Source organism: Amphiura filiformis, chromosome 1 (genome assembly GCF_039555335.1).
Source record: "Amphiura filiformis chromosome 1, Afil_fr2py, whole genome shotgun sequence".
Classification (NCBI taxonomy): domain Eukaryota; kingdom Metazoa; phylum Echinodermata; class Ophiuroidea; order Amphilepidida; family Amphiuridae; genus Amphiura; species Amphiura filiformis.
This window is the reverse complement of record NC_092628.1, coordinates 95669027-95685832: the sequence shown is the minus strand read 5'-3', so window position 1 is coordinate 95685832 and position 16806 is coordinate 95669027. Positions and strand designations below refer to the sequence as shown.

General features: G+C 38.0%; 1 protein-coding gene and 1 non-coding gene across 2 annotated transcripts in view; one reads left to right on the top strand and one right to left on the bottom strand.

Annotated features, from left to right (window-relative positions):
• The window catches only part of LOC140167656 (transmembrane protein 134-like), a 44340-nt gene extending 31301 nt beyond the window's left edge, over nucleotides 1-13039 (bottom strand). The window contains exon 1 of the mRNA XM_072190969.1: nucleotides 12852-13039. Coding sequence (XP_072047070.1) covers nucleotides 12852-12869 — 18 coding nt within the window. The 5' untranslated portion in view covers nucleotides 12870-13039. The remainder of the gene's footprint in view (nucleotides 1-12851) is intronic.
• Nucleotides 13040-13535: 496 nt separating this feature from the next.
• Nucleotides 13536-13607, top strand: Trnah-gug (transfer RNA histidin (anticodon GUG)). Its single transcript has one exon. It is a non-coding gene; the product is annotated as a tRNA-His (tRNA).
• Nucleotides 13608-16806: the final 3199 nt, after the last annotated feature.

Here is a 16806-nt window from a genome sequence, read left to right as displayed (position 1 = left end):
TAACATCTTTTTAAATCTGATATTGTAATTGATCTTCTCCTACGTCAACGTAAAATTGTCTTGCTTAGTTAACCATGAAGTGCATTAAAATCGTACTACATGTAGTTAGCATTGATTTAATAAATGAAACATGGATACAAAGCATGCATAATGTGGATGAAATATGAGAAGCCTTATATGGCGATTCAGAGTGAAGGCTTACTTAGAGTTTCCAATATCTTGAGTGCATGTGCATAGTTGAATGTAAATGGGGTTAAGCTTGTACTAAAGTACTACATGTACTTTAGTATTAAAATAAAATGAAACATCGATATAAAGCGTGCCTATAATGTGGATGGAATATGGTAAGCCATACAAGGTTGTTCAGAGCATGTACACAAAGTACATCGTCCCCTTTTAATTAGGGTACATATATCTTTAGATCTTGCTAATAACCATGATAACTCAGGGTCAGAATTTCGGCGTGAATCAGAGAATCGATTCTTGCAAAGATTCTCGTAAACAGATTTGTGTGAATCAAAGTTGAATTTGTTGATTCTCGCAAACGTTTGTAGTTTACACAGAAGTTGATTTGCGAGAATCAAACGATTCCCGCGAATTTATTCTGTAAGAATCAAAATTGATTCTCGCACTATGAAACAAAATTCTGACCCTGTAACTGAGGATCTTATTTCTAAATTTGATCATGTGAATGGCAAATTTACAAACTTGTGTTTGGACAATATTGTGGAATATATAAAGTAAATGTGAATTCAAGTAATTTACTACATGTCTACAGTACTGAAGATAAATATTTACTGTCAGTGAACAGAATTAATTCAAATAAATTGCTATCTACTGAAGACATTAGCATGTACAGTAACAATGTTATACTTGATTCATTTTTCCTTGACAGTCGCGGGGGGTCCTTTCGAACGGTCCAATGAGTTAAATAGGGCCCAAACTTACGCTAGAGTGAACACGATAATGCGATTGATTTCCTTACACGTAAAAATACGGCCAATTCAGAGAGAAAATTTTGTTTCTCGTATAGGGCCTACTAGACAATTACTTTTTGTTGGCCGCTGAGCTATATCTTTTATAGATACTTTATAACATGTTACCATGTTGAAAGTTGACAAGCTATTTCTACTTGCTTTAAAGAGAGCACAAATGCACACAGTATAGACAATTGAATGAAGACGATTTATTTGTGCTAGGATTTCATTTAATATAACTATTTTTTATTTTAATATACCTCATACCTAATCAAGGACATAAGAAAATATTGTAAAGGCCCAAAAAATATATGCACTCATGAGCGCTCATGCATAGGGAGACAAACATGATAAAGTTAATCTATTCTTTTCATCCTCGATCATTAACCTTTAGAACATTTCACATGCATGCTGTTTGTCTCAATACCTTCTCGGCAATATCGGACATAGTAATTTAAATCGTGAAACCGTAGAACGATCTGTTGGTCAGCATAGATATTGAATAAAATTGAATCCCATCACATCAATTCAAAGTTACCCCCTTTTTTGAAATACTGGTTACCAGCGACTTAAAATGTATGGACAATAATGTTACTACAAATACAATATATGTGAATTCAAAATAAATAAAATTCAACATCATTGAACAATTGATTCACCATCTGTCAACATCTTCAAGACCAGGGTCAAGGACGTCGTCTTCAGCAAAGCCACCTTCCAGGCTGTTTTTAACTTGTATAATTATAATAACTTTTTATGCCTTTGAGTCTCATGCCTGTTGTGTCAGAGAGCGTGCCACCATTTGTGCAAATATACTCCTAGGAGGTTTATGCACAGTAATGAAAGAAGAAGGATGAATTCAAATCAATTAATATCTATCAAAGACATATAAGCATCAAGTTTTAATTACTTGATGTGAGTTCAAATTAATTACTATCTAGTGAGGACAGACAGCACCATCAAGAGAAATTAATTACCTTTATTCCTACACATGGATTAAAAAATTGCTATAGTCTACAGAATATAAATTTATATTCAACTAGCGCTGGTATCGGCAAGCATTTTCATTGTCGATAATCGACAAAATTAAAAAGCGGACGTCGACAACTGTCGACAATCAGGCCTAATTAATAACCCCCCAAATCGTCCCACAAACCTGGCAAATTTTGTGATGATCCGGGTGCAAAATTCGGCAAGTTGCTATCTTATCTTCAGTAGATAGCAATTTATTTGAATTCATCCTGTTGGGGATGTCAAATATTTGTATTCTGTAGATAGCAACTTATTTGATTCACATGTAGAATATAAAAGCAACAAAGTTTTAATAAACTGGTATTTTTGTTAGCCAAATCCAAATAGAAATTACTCACGAATCTGAGCTTTCGCCATCTTGGCTGATGGCTTGATCACAGATGAACTGGTCCACTGCTTTTCCCTTGAGACTTGGTTGCTAAGGGACGCATCCTTGTTACCCGGAAGTGATGTTGATTTTAGTAGTGGGTCATATACATGATCTAGAAAGTGTGCACCTTCGTCACGATTGAGTGAGTTTTTGCCCCTCCTTCTGATTTGGATGGCCTCCCTGACTCTCCTCGTGAACGCATTAGAGTCTCTGTCGAGTAATTTGGCCCCCTCCCAGTCGATGACATGGTTATCTTGCGCTATGTGGTCGGTTATTGCCGATTTGTGCTGCTCTGTGGTGGATAGCTTTCTGTTGGCTCTTGTAAAGTTCTTAGTCGCAATCTTGTCGGCGTCTTTCTGGTGTTCTTTCTTTCTTACCCCAAACAGCCTTCCAGTCTCTCCTATATAGGATTTGTTGCAACCTTTGCATGGAAGAGGAGAAAGAGGGCCAAATACCATTCATGGACACTTTGCTCATTCGTAAACAAGATGGTACGGTCAAACTGCTGGTGTATCGCAAAAAATATTTAAGTTTCAAATCTCAGCACCCACTTCACCAGAAACTGGGTGTAATCAGGACGTTGATGGATAGAAAAGACAAGATTGTGACAGAGGAAGAAGACAAAAAGAGGAGGAGCAAAAGAATCATTAAGGCGCTGGCGGTCTGTGAATACCCCGATGGGCAGTGGACAGGGTGAAACAACAGATGAAGGACAAAGCAACAGCATCAAAACCACAGAAAAGACAAACGAGAACCCAATTAAAGGCATGGTTGTAATACCCTATGTGGAGGGTACATCTGAGAAACTCCAAAGAGTCTTTCGTAAACATGGGTTTACAACGGCCATGAAACCAACCAACACGCTCAAAAGTATTCTTGTCCACCCCAAGGACAAAAAGGGCATTGACCAAACCAGCGAAGTCGTGTATGACATTCCATGCAAAGGTTGCAACAAATCCTATATAGGAGAGACTGGAAGGCCGTTTGGGGTAAGAAAGAAAGAACACCAGAAAGACGCCGACAAGATTGCGACTAAGAACTTTACAAGAGCCAACAGAAAGCTATCCACCACAGAGCAGCACAAATCGGCAATAACCGACCACATAGCGCAAGATAACCATGTCATCGACTGGGAGGGGCCAAATTACTCGACAGAGACTCTAATGCGTTCACGAGGAGAGTCAGGAGGCCATCCAAATCAGAAGGAGGGCAAAACTCACTCAATCGTGATTTAAGGTGCACACTTTCTAGATCATGTATATGACCCACTGCTAAAATCAACATCACTTCCGGTAACGAGGATGCGCCCTTAGCAACCAAGTCTCATGGGAAAAGCAGTGGACCAGTTCATCTGTGATCAAGCCATCAGCCAAGATGCATAAAGCTCAGATTCGTGAGTAATTTCTATTTGGATTTGGCTAACAAAAATACCAGTTTATGATTTCAACAATCCTACCAAATGAATCTCTTTACTGAAGCAACAAAGTTTGTTTTGCTTGGTGCTGCTATCTTCAGTAGATAGCAATGTATTTGAATTCATCCTGTTGGGGATGTTGAATATTTGTATTCTGGTCACATGTCATGAATTGGTCATCTTTTGTGTAACATAATGTTAAATGATAAAAATATCACCAATTTTGATTCACTTCAACACAACTCTTAATGAATACATTTTAGACCATTATAAGTATATATTTCTAGAAAGCTTATATTACAAGGATGCCAAATCAACCAAGTATAACATCATAATACAGGGTGGGTAAGAAATATACAGGGTGGAAGATCAACAACATTAGCATCTTTCTTGTCATGGTAAACCCCATATTTTCTTTTTTTGAAAGCTATGTAGCTCAAAATAAATATGGATTCAGAAAGACATTGCATGGGCCCTTCAAACAAATTAGGAAGAAAAACTTTGGTATCTCTTATGTTAAACATACAGGGTGGTCAAAAATTGTAAACTAATTCTTAGAATTTGTATGACATTATCAATTAAAACTTTTTTCCTCCATGTCTGGCACTAAAACTAATAGCATAATTGAACTCCTCATCAAATTTCCTTAAAAATATGTGTACTTTTGAATAAGCAGGGTGTCTCAGGCAAGAGATAGGCCATTTAGAAATGTCGGAGCATTACGTGTACACTTTGTACAGTAACATATAGGGAAAACTGTCTTAATTAGCATTTAATTAAGCAATTAATTAGTTACATCTTTTGTTACAGTTGATCTAATATGAGGTAGATCTACAGTCCAGGATTATATATGTGCAATTTGTGGTCCATGCTAGTTGTACTTTTTAAGATACAAAGGTTTGAAGTTTGCCATATTTTCACAATTTTGTGTACAATCCTATGGGGCTCACCCGCCCCGGCCCCTCCATTGACACATGTTACATATATTTAAGTATAACTCTCAAAGTAGTTGTCCAATTGACTTGGGTTTTTTTTTGTATTTGATAAAGGACATAATTATCTACAAAATGACACCAAACTTTCTACAATAGGTATTATACTTTTAGAATAAACCAAGCTTGAAGTGCGAAGAAAGCATTTTCATGTTACGGCCCCTCCATTTTTGGGTGACCTATTTGTGACATGCGACCGTCTGTAGATAGCAAGCAAAACAAATTATGTTGCTATTATATTCTACATGTGAATCAAATAAGTTGCTATCTACAGAATATAAACTTTATTCAACATCCCCAACAGGATATAAATTCATATACATTACTATCTACTGAAGATAGCAGCACCAAGTAAAGCAAACTATGTTGCTTTTATATTTTATATGTGAATCAAATAAGTTGCTATCTACTCTACAGAATATAAATATTCAACATCACTGCACCAACAGGATGACTTAAAATACATTGATATCTACTGAAGATAGCAGCACCAAGTAAATCTAAATTTATACTTTGTGAATTCAAATAAGTTGTCAGACAGAAGATGAATATTCAACATCACTGAACAGAATGAATCAAAATACATTGCTATCTACTGAAGATAGCAGCACCAAGTAAAACAAACTATGTTGCTATTAATTATATTCTACATGTGAGTGAAATAAGTTGCTATCTATAGAATATAATTATTCAATATCACTGCACCAATAGGATGAATTCAAATACATTGCTTTCTACTGAAAATATTACTTTAACTAGTATTCTGTATATTGAATTCTACAGAATATGTTCAACATTTAGTAAACAGAAAATTCAAATATACATGTATTGCTGAGTACTAAGATAGCAGCACCGGGTTAACTAATGCGTGATTTGCATAAAAATAGATTTTAATTTTTAAGGAGTGCTTTCTCTTTTAATTTTGGGCCATACAAATGAGGTATGAGCAAATCACTTTCTGCACCTATATCATCCACTATAAGGACCACTGTATGTATCAGTGCATAGAGGTCGATCTGATGAACATCCTATAGACCATTTCAAATCGCGGTATTTGTTCAGTAAGCTAGGGGTCAAATTATTAGCAGACAAGAAATGTGAAAAATGTCACGAATCATGTACCCTTTTGAGTGCAAATACAACTTACTTAGCCAAAATCAACATGGGTCATAGCAAGAAATATTTTCCAAAGGTAACTAACACTTTCCCTATTTTGGTACTTCACAATATGACAGTAATGCAAAGAAAAGTGCAAATTTTCGTAATTTTACGGCTCTTTAAATTTCGTAATATTGACAACATAAACAACAATCTCAGTGAGTGGTATTGATCAGTAATGCTAGGGGGTCAAATTGGCTGACAGGATATGTCAAGAAGCAAATCACGGCACCCTTTTGTGTAAAAACAGCTTTTTTAGCCAAATTGATGTGAACATGGGGTCATCGGTTCATTTTCCTGGCATATTGAGCTAACACCTCAGCTACTTGGTTTTTCACAATATGATAAAATGTTCGTCATTTTTCGTCAGTTAGATTCTTTTTTACAGAACGACAAACATGCATCACCTCTTGCACAAGACATACCACAACACGCTGATTGCACATTGTGTATCCTTGGCAAAAGTACCTCTCTCATCCATAACTGACCGTACGAAAGTTCATCTTGGTTATGATGTCTGTTGCCCAACAACGCCTCAATTCAACCACTCGGCCCACGCTCCCCTCTTCAATGATTTAGTCAATCATTTATCTAGTATTATTCTGAGCAAGGCCCAATACTTGTGCTGACAGCCAAGTTGGTCACTTCTCGCTCACTGTTCAAAATGTGACATGTACACCAATTACAGTCCCCGAAATGGTCTACTTTTTAGCCGACTTCAATTCCGAAACATTTAGTGATAGTTAAAAATGTGATCCCCAACCCTTTGGTTACCTTTGGATGAATTTGTAGAAGTCTCCGTGTCTGAAAATTTTCAGTCCCAGTGATGAATACTATATCCGCACCGCTGTTTAGCCAGCAGCCATTCAAACATGAATATCGAGGGTTGACAAACAGAAGGCCTTAACTCAAAAAGTGCCTTTTTGAGAAAAATTAGTAAAAATTATATTTTGCATTGAGATGTGACCAAGTATTATTCACGTTGAATTGAGTTAAGGCTTATGATTTTAAGAATCTGTGGTTATTACAGATTATTTTGGTACCAAAATCTCAAAATGGCCAAAAGCGAGTTAAGGCCTTCTGTTTGTCAACCCTCGATATGTATATCTCTGGCCCCTGTAAGGTCAACCACGTCGCGTTAATTCCAACTACTCCGATCCACCGATTGTGATCATGTGGTCGAGTTCATGAATATTTAATGAGCAGCTTGATACTGACGTCATTACGCATGCGTGATATGAATCTGTGGTGACCAGGAGCTACTATTTTGGTCAACTGAACTCGACTCGCTAGATACAGCGGTTTAAAAATTTCCTTTTGGTTGACATAAATCAAATAGTAATAATAGTAAATGGTAATAGTAGTAATTCAATTTTTTATTAATGAATTTACATGTAGTTTTGAGGAATGGCAAAGTTGTTTTTGGAAACTTAGATGTTTGTTTCAACTGATGATGTAGGATCACAACTTCGCAAGGTGAGTGAATTCGTGAAGAGATTTCTTCTTCTTCTTCCGGTAAAGTGCTGCTTCATCTGGATGAAGATAATTCGAACTGCAGAAGCGCACATGCGTGGAACAAGGTTGTGACACAACCTTATCTTGGTGCAAATATATACAGGTGCAAGTAAAAAAAGTCCTGGTCCTCTGGTGCAGGCTAGGTGGTTGGCCCCAGCAACGCAGACTTGAATGCGTTGAGGGAAGCTAGGTGAGCAGGATCGAATGCCAGGTTGTTCCAATCTCTGCATGTGCGGGGGAAGAAGGATGAGGCATATACCTGGGTGCTGCAGTGCGGCAAGGTGAATCGGGATCCGTGCCCTCTGGTCTTGGATGATGACTCAGTTAGGTGATCACGCCAGTTGATGTCAACAAGGTTGTAGCGGATCCGGTACATCATAGCGAGTCGGCTTTGGGTGCGTCTGCTCTCCAAAGTGGGCCACTGCAGGTCTTTGAGCATGGCGGTAACGCTGCTGGTTTGGTCGTAAATACCAGTGACGAACCGGGCACCTCTTTGTTGCACCATCTCGATCTTGTCAGCATTTCGGCGAGTGTGTAGATCCCATGCTGTTGCAGCATATTCCACAATTGGCCGCACGTAGGTGGTAAATGTTGACTTCTTGATCTTGCGACTGCATTGACGAAAGTTACGATACAGGAAGGCGTTGGTGGAGTTTGCTTTCTTAACCACTGTGTCCACATGGGTGTTGAAGGACAACTTGGAGTCAATGTGTACTCCCAGGTATTTCGCTGAGGTCACTTCTTCCAGTGTGTGGTTATGGATGATGTACGAACCAGTGATGGGTTTCCTCTTGTTAGTAATGCGAACAACTTGGCATTTGGAAGGATGAAACTCCATCAGCCACAATCTCTCCCATTCCTGAAGCGAGTCAAGGTCCTTCTGAAGACTTACGCAGTCCTGAGCAGATGTAATTTGCGGTATAGGACGCAATCGTCTCGCGAAGAGCCGTGGGGTAGAACTGGAGATGCTGTCAGGGAGATCGTTAATGAAGATCAGGAAGAGAAGTGGGCCGAGCACGTTACCCTGTGGAACTCCTGAAGTGAATTTGGCTTCCGAGCTGCGCTGGCCATCTATCATGACTTGCTGAGTGCGGTCTTGGAGGAAGTTCTTGCTCCATTCCAAAGTATGGCCACGCAGTCCATAGAATTCTGCTTTCAGAAGAAGCCTTTGGTGCGACACCTTATCAAAGGCCTTGGCGAAGTCCAATAAGATAAGATCAATTTGTTGCTTCTGCTCAAGACCCCTGGCTAGGTCATTGATGGTGAGTAAGAGTTGTGTATCGCAAGACCTATGCTTCCTGAAATCATGTTGTGCTTCTGTGAGAATCTTCTGGTCTATGAGATGGTGTAGAACAGAGCAGTATACACTGTACAATATGCTCGCATAGCTTGAAGAGGACTGCTGTCAGAGATATTGGTCTATAGTTAGAGGCGGATGATCTGGAGCCCTTCTTAAAAATAGGCACAACAAGAGCTTTCTTCCAACACGATGGGATGGTGCCCTGATTCAGGGATGCTTGGAAGAGCATGGTGACAGCAGGGGAGATTAGCTCTGCAGTTTCCTTCAGTAGTCTCACAGGAATGCTGTCAGGGCCTGCTGCTTTGTATGGCTTGAGGTTTTGAAGAAGTTTGGTTACTCCTGCACAGCTTACATTGATGTTATTCATGGAAGGGTGTGGGCTGGGTCCCAAATCAGGCAGAGATGAGTCACTATCAACAGTGAAGACTGAGGAGAACTGTCTGTTTAAGATGTTAGCCTTTTGTTTTGGATCACAATGAAGGATGTTGCCTTCCTTTAGTGGCGCAACACCCATTTGGTCACAACGTTTGGACTTGACCAAAGCACCCAGCTTCTTGTTGCCATCAGGATCACTGTCAATGATGTCTGACAAGTACTGATTGTAAGTCTGGCGACAGGTCTGTTGAGTTTGTTTCTTGATGTTGTGATACCGACGCCAGTCTCTCGCCTTGTTGGTATGCCTGGCCTTCTTAAAAGCCCTGGCTTTCTTACGACACATGCGCTTAGTGGTTGTGTCAAACCAGCATTGGCTGTATCTTGATGAGCTGGTCTTGGATGGGACATGATTGTCAAGCAAACTACCCAAGGCTTCCTGAATTGATATAGCAAGGGTCTCAACTGGAGTTGATGTGGTGTATTTTTCCACAAAGTCAGTTTTTAATATTTTTAGTTTATTTTATCATAAATAATCTACGTTTCCTTTATTAATATTATTGTTACGTTGAATAAAAGCAATTTTAAAGGCAAAATCGAAATGATAATTTTTTTTGTATTATTTTGGCACCACATGTTTTAGCGCCATCAACAACACATTAATTTAAGAAGTCCCCGGAAGTACGCAAATGTGCTAGAAATTGGCCGAGTTTGTGCATGTTTTTGCACCTGTTTCTGACCACGTTTTGGACCAAAACTGATACAGAAATGAGACCATATATCGTAGCGACTAGAAATGGAATATTAGGGCGAAAATGTACTTAATTTATTTGAACAATTGACATTTGATGGGGGGTAGACCTGTGGTACGTGTAGCATAGGTTATTATGATGTTCAATGCGCTGCGCCGTATTGATGGGTTTGGTTTACTCGTGCCTCCGTCCAGGGCAAGGAGCGCAGTGAATTGCGCTAAAGGATCAGAATTCAGGAGCGCCAAGAAGCGTTAGCGCAATTGCGCTCCTTAAAAACGAAGGACTGAATGCTGTGGATCGATTTTTGTGTAGCAAAAACTGCTACTCACTTTCAGATTTGAGTAGCAATTATATTGTCACGAACCCCTCACGGAAGTATCCTGCTCCTCTCGAGCCACTTCCGGTCCTGCCGGGACTCGAACCCATGACCCTGGGTTTAAGAGGCGAGCGCGCTAGCGTATAGACCAAAAGAGGACTTCCCCGTCAGGTCTATAACACTAACGCACTTATACCTCAGGCCAATTCCATGCCAAAAGTGCCTTTTGTAACGTCCGTAACAAAATTTTGGAACATTATTGCTCAAAACAGGAGCATTTATTTAAAATTTGCTAATGATGCCTCCATAGATTGATGTCAGACCTACTTCAAGATAGTAAAGAAAAAAAATCTGAGGAAGCACCTTGACAGTTTTTTTTCATTATGAAAAACGTTACGGACGTTACATTTGAGATAAAATGTAACGTCCGTAACACTAAATTAACAGTGTAGGACGATACAGGAGTATTAATTTCAAACTTGCTTTTCATGTTTACATAGAATGGAGTCAGGGCTTGCTCAATATAGTTAACAGAAAAAATAAAACACAAAACTGAATGGAGATTTAACGATATGTACCATCTGTCAAAATGGCAGGCACTTTCGCGTAACGTCCGTAACGCTCGTTTCTAATTTCTGTAGCTAATTAACTAAGAAAGCCAAAACAAAATTGCTTCATTATATTGAACATTAGAGTGTGTACTAGTAGCATACAAAGAAATAAAGTGTTATCCTAACAGCAAACATATGTGCTATTCACTTAAAAGTTGCAAGTTGCATGTATCTGTACAGGCCTGGAAATAAGTCGGTCTGAACCAGGAGCCAAACATTTGGAAAAGCGGCTCCTGGTCCTGTAATTTTCTAGTGAACCAGGAGCCATTTTAAAGAGCCAGGAGTTATTTTTCTGAAATTATCAAAATGCTTATTTTTTTTTTTAATCTTATTATATTTTAAAACAAATAATAACAATTTGTAACAATGTTATTATATCTGAACAGACCAGTTAAAAAACCATGAGTCTTATTTATTTTATTTTATTTTATTTTGTTTGAGTATTATTTATTTTATTTTGTTTTGTTTTGTTTTTTGTTTTATTCTATTCTATTGTAGATATTTTATTTTATTTTATTTTATTTTATTTTATTTATTTTACTTTATTAATATGTGAATCTGATGACTAAAATCAGGGCTCAATTTGGCCTTACCCATTTTTTTTTCATGATTTTAGGAAAATTGTAAAAAAATCTAGAAACAACCATCGGCAAAATTCAAGATGGCCGCCTTCATGATCGCGATCTCGTGATCACCTAACCAGAAAACAAGGCAAAATACTGCCAAAATTATGAACCCTGAAGGCATATATCAAGGAAAATTGGCAAAATATTAGGTAAAAGATAAGATTTGGGTGCTGCATTTTGTTGAAAATACATTGGAAATGGCCAATATTTTGAGTGGAAATGAGCTTGCCTGACGAAGTTTTACTGGGCCATTTCCTGAGCACTGAACTCGACAAAATGGAGCAATACTGGTCATATATACCGGGCGCAAAATAAAGATTTTCTGTGGCGCCTGGGCGTGTAATTCTGGTTGGATCCAGGCGTCAAAACTCGGTAACCGTAGGGTAAAAATCGCTCGGCGCCTGCTTGTTTCCAGGCTTGTATCTGTAACGTCCATAACGGTGGAATTGGCCCTCAGTGACATGCTCCCCCTCCTCGTAAGGTGCAAGACGCGCCTTACTTCCTCTGTTTAAACTGGTCGTCCTTGATACAAGGCATACTCGGCCAGACTGGTCGTCCTTGATACAAGGCATACTCGGCCAGCCATTTTTTTTGTGAACGCCTAACCCTCTACGATAGGTGATACCCCTGGTGTTAAGAAACACCAGGGACCACCGCTGCCACCATTTATGTCACGAAACCTTCACGGAAGTATCCTGCGCCTCTCGAGCCACTTCCGGTCCTCGAACCCACGACCCTGGGTTTAAGAGGTGAGCGCACTAGCGTATAGACCAAAAGAGGACTTCCCCGTCAGGTCTATAACAAATATACCTCCGTGACAATATTCCACAATAATATTGTGAGTAGCATTTTGCTAGCCTATAGGCTATGGCATGCTAATCCAGGTAAATCGAACACGTTATAACTTATATGACTATCATTTGAAGATTGGGTTCTTATGGTACATCCTCTGAGGAGCAGTTTCAGACAATAGCTTGGGATTATTGGGACAGAGTGGCTGATGTGGACGACTGGACGTGTGTTGAATCAGTGAATGGCTGAAACTAGTTGAATGCATGAATGAATGGAACCGAAATTGCAGTGCCGTACTATTACGCTGACTTTCGTATTCGGCGAGGAGGACGATTTCGACCTCCTGGTTTGTTTACAAACAGAGAGGTAGACAAAAAACTGTTCCGCTTGTCCAAACACTCAAGTATCAGAAGGATGGTCCACAATAGCGTGATTCATGTAACATGAATAGGGATTAAAAAGCTGTCACGTAGAACCATGTGCTTCTATTGTCCAATTTGCCATCAAGATTTCATATGGAAACAGTTCAGACCCAGAACAGGATCATGTCAGAAATTAATATTTTGTTCTGGGTCTGATTATTCGGACTACCGAAATTGGTGACCGAAGGGGGCGTTCACTTACCTCCCATTTTTCGGCCATCTCCCGTTTCCCCTCCTCCTACTACAACTCAGGTTTCACACAGCTAGCTCCTAGGAAGTGGCACAATGGCTGAAATGTCGAAAATAAGTTGAATAACCCGCCACCAACTATCAGAATTCATCACCAGCTGTACATGGAGCATGCCATCACTCACTGTTTACGTCGCCATTTTGGACATTTGGGTTTGTCCATTTTGAGTAGGGGTGGCTGCTACTTATGATATTTCATTACATTAAATCTAATGATTACTTGATTTATTTCCGTTTATATCTGAAGTATTCTATATTAAGAAAAAATCAATAGTTGTTCTTATAACAATTAAGTTTCCATTATGGTTCAAATATTTCTATATTTTTACAATTCAATTGTCAAATTATTATGTGCCACCCCTTTATGCGATCTCCACTTATATAACGTCAAGTCAATATGTCAAGGCGATTCCATTTCAATTGACTTTTATTTATTGTAAATTTACGTTTTAAGTAAATTAAAATATACAAAATCTAAGTATGAGACTAATTTAATATAAGAAATATTTTATTCAATGATAATAAAAAAGAAATATTGCTTTTTTCCAATATTTTATGTAATTAAAATAAATTATTATACGTACATAGTATATATATAATTTTTACTACCAGCAGAGACACGCAGCCCAGGTAGCGTGCCGTGATCGTCTAGAGGTTAGGACATTACGTTGTGGCCGTAATAACCCAGGTTCGAATCCTGGTCACGGCAGAGTGGAGTGCTCTGGCACGAAAAGGGTTGCTTATTTTTTTCTTCCCCTTGTTTTTTTATTGGTAACTTCCTATTTCACCTTCAAAATCAATACAAATATTTTATTTCTTAATTGTCCTTCTTTTTTTTCCAATGGGTCAATGTACAATGCTATGCAAAATTAATTCACTGGAATTTGCCTCATGTAATATTTGTAAGGGGGGGCCTGATGCTGATGCAAAAAAATTTTATCGTGAAAATATTTCGGGCCTCCCCTTTACAGACCTCAAAAATTTCAGGGCCCCCTTTTTGACATGAAAATTATGGGTCAACCCCATAGAAAAGCATATAAACTCAATTTTTCCTTTTTTTTTTTTCAGGGCCCCCCTTTATATATATAGGAGGGTCAAAAATGTTCAGGGCCCCCTTTTTTGCATCAGCCCCCCCCTTACAAGCGTTTGTGAACGGTCCCTAAAAGTTCAAAGGATAAGGGTGGCTCCCATTTTCTTTGGAAGGTGGGGGTTGGTAAACTATAATGTTGCTGACCTGATTCAACTTTTTATGACCCCCTACAAATTAAAAATTTTATAACCCAATTCCACCCAGTCTGACTCAGAACAAATTTATTCCTTGTCGAAAACTTTAATGAGGTGCATGGGAGCGCACATTATTGTATTCATGACCCCGTCCAAAGAAAATTACAGCCCCCAGAAGATTTTCAACTTCTTTGGAGATTTAGGGCTGTGCAATAATTATGAGCCCTGTGAGAGTAGGTAAAATTGTGGATGCAAAAATTTTTGCTTGGAGAAGCAATTTCGGGCAAACTAAGGGGGGTGGGGACTGGGGAGCCATTTTGGCACACATTGGGGTCCTTTTGACTTTTCAATAAAGAAGGCTTAACGGAAACCTTTAAATATTTCAGGTTTGCAAATTGGTATCGCCAATGTTTGGCATGTGGGCAGACTGAGAGGGGGCAGGCATTTTTTAGCACACCATTTGGAATTTTTATTATCGCATAGCCCCTAATGAAAGGTACACAAGAAACAAAAGTTTCTGTGGTTACGGTTGTGTGGGAGTGAATTCTATCTAAGTGGTTTGATTTCAAGATTCAAATTTCGGGAGCAAAAACAAAAATTTCCCAGTTGCATCATTTTGGCCCAATACATGTATTTATAATATCTGTGGGACATAATATAGTAGACAGATTTGTTTGTCAATATACTACATGAGATACTTTGAGCTTCCAAAAATGGGCTTTATTGTGAAACTAAAAGATTTGGTATTTTACACCGACTATTTTGGCTCATGATCGGAATGAATTTTCATTCCCGATTTTGTTTCATTTTTTGTCACTCTTGCATATTTTTCTCAATCCAATTTGACTCCCTCAAAATACCCTGCTACACTAAATTGATTTCTTTAATTACATAAAATAACATTTGACAAAGTATCACCTGACATGTTGCAAGTTTATTGAACCACCGTAAAAGAAATGTTCACATAATTATAATTATTGACATTATAATGTGTAATAAAGAAAACCATTACTTTGTGTTCCAAGCTAATTATTTAAGGCCCATTCAGTGATATGCTCATCCGGAAGATTGTAAAAATCATCAAAATTCAGATTTTGATACTTTGTCATTGTCATAGATGTGCTAACATAGTTTCCTAGCATTAGCGCCAATGGGGCTTGAAATGTGGGGGAACAATCTGCCTAATTTGTTAAAAAGTAGCTGAAAAGAACAATGGGTCATTTTGTCAAAAGGTGTGGGGCACATCCCCCCGGCCCCAGGATTGACACCCATGCCTGTTAGTGGTTCAGTGGAAAGCTGTATATTCTGACAGTATATAAATTAGCTGCATGTATTTGAATGGGGCTTCAACTTCGCCAATACTGCTGGGTTTTTTTCTTTGTTTTTTTGTCAAATTTTTCATTTTAAAAATACCAAATGACAATTTGAATGACTTATCCTTCACTTTTAAGCAATTTGTAATCAGTTTTAATTTTTTACACTCACTGGAATCACTGAATGGGACTTTAAATTTTTTTTTTCAGATGAGATCTCAAATCATGAGCTTGTTAGAATCAAGTGATAATATCATATTCAATTCATATCTCAATGAAGATGATAAGTTGGTTTACCTTTCTGAAGAAGTCCCCAAAATAAAGAAAATGGTAAAAGTAAAATATTCACATGGCTTCCTGAAAGAATTTGAATAAATGTGCTCATCCTTAATTTGATGCGACCTGTTACAACAAAAGAAACCTTACTACGGATTCCAGAAAATACAGTACTAATTATTTGGGATAGAAAAAATAAATTGTTTTGCCATATGAAACCCAGCAAAATCCTACAATTTGTTCTAACCGGTGATAAGTCATAATTTTTGGAAATCTAAAGGGCCACAACAAACATGCATTTTTGTGGTGTTTTTTGTCTGTGCTAAGCCAAATTTCAGCTTTATGCATTTTGATTTTTGTAAAACACATTTTCTAATTAACACAAAATATGAGCAAACTTACAGCCTATACTCCAAATTTTGAAGGCTTACGACTTGTGGCAGGTCTTTAAATATTGTGACTCAAATTGTAAGAAACCATGCAAAACTGCACATATTTTGAACATTTCCCCTCAAATTGCAAATTACAATTTGACTTTTCTTGACAAAAACTAAAGGATTAAGATTTAGCTATGTTGCATTTGGCAAAACAGGATTTATTTTTTAATTGAAAAAAAAGTGCTATTTTTCAGGAACTGGGAGCAAGTCGACCACGACATACACATCATTTCCAATAACCTTTCCACAGATACCAGATAGTCATAACAGTTGTTGTTTTTGTCATTTTATTAGCATCTGCTATCAAGCTTACATATAACAAGACAAAATCCTGTCCTTTTCAAAACATGACCGCAACAGGCGTGGGCCGGGGCAAAAATAAATCTATAAAGTACATCATTTCTAAAAACTAAGGGTCAAGCCAATAATAAATAAATGATTTGAGCTGGATCTAATGAAAGGAGGTTTATATCATGGCTGACACATTAAGGTAGTTTTTTTTATAAGTTTCATGAAATCTCAGAGAGCCCATTTAACATTTTTGCACATTGACAACATACTCAAAATCTCAGGTCACAGAAAACAGTAATTTTTATTTTGTTTATTTTCTTGCAACAAATAACTCAGGTTTGACCGCAGTATTTATGTGAAATCAGAA